The sequence below is a fragment of the Phaethon lepturus genome, unplaced genomic scaffold (genome assembly GCF_000687285.1).
Source record: "Phaethon lepturus isolate BGI_N335 unplaced genomic scaffold, ASM68728v1 scaffold27714, whole genome shotgun sequence".
Classification (NCBI taxonomy): domain Eukaryota; kingdom Metazoa; phylum Chordata; class Aves; order Phaethontiformes; family Phaethontidae; genus Phaethon; species Phaethon lepturus.
The window spans coordinates 1-279 of record NW_010535911.1 but is presented as its reverse complement, the minus strand read 5'-3'; the positions used below and the strand labels follow the sequence as shown (position 1 = coordinate 279).

Genomic DNA, 279 nt, shown 5'->3' with positions numbered 1-279 from the left:
CTCAGATGGAACCCTGGAGCTTACTTTTTATTTGTACAGCGGCGCTGCCGCCGTGGCATCACTTGCGTCCCCCCGGCGTGCAAAGAGAAGGGGACAAAGCCGTTACCTGAGGGGCCCTGCAGTCCGGGCGGTCCCTGAGGGCCTGGCGGGCCAGGGGGGCCGGGCGGTCCCATGACAGTTGTGCCGGGAATTCCCGGGATGCCGGGAATGCCGGGGGGACCCTGGGGCCCAGGAGGACCTGGTGGCCCTTGGGGACCGTTGGGCCCTGGAGGACCAGCC

At 68.5% G+C, this 279-nt stretch overlaps 1 protein-coding gene across 1 annotated transcript in view; it reads right to left on the bottom strand.

The window, feature by feature from the left end:
• The window catches only part of EDA (ectodysplasin A), a gene marked incomplete at its 5' end in the record, with an annotated part of 7,483 nt that extends 7,211 nt beyond the window's left edge, over positions 1–272 (bottom strand). The window contains one exon of the mRNA XM_010286011.1: positions 107–272. Within this exon, the coding sequence (XP_010284313.1) occupies positions 107–272 (166 nt within the window). The remainder of the gene's footprint in view (positions 1–106) is intronic.
• Positions 273–279: the final 7 nt, after the last annotated feature.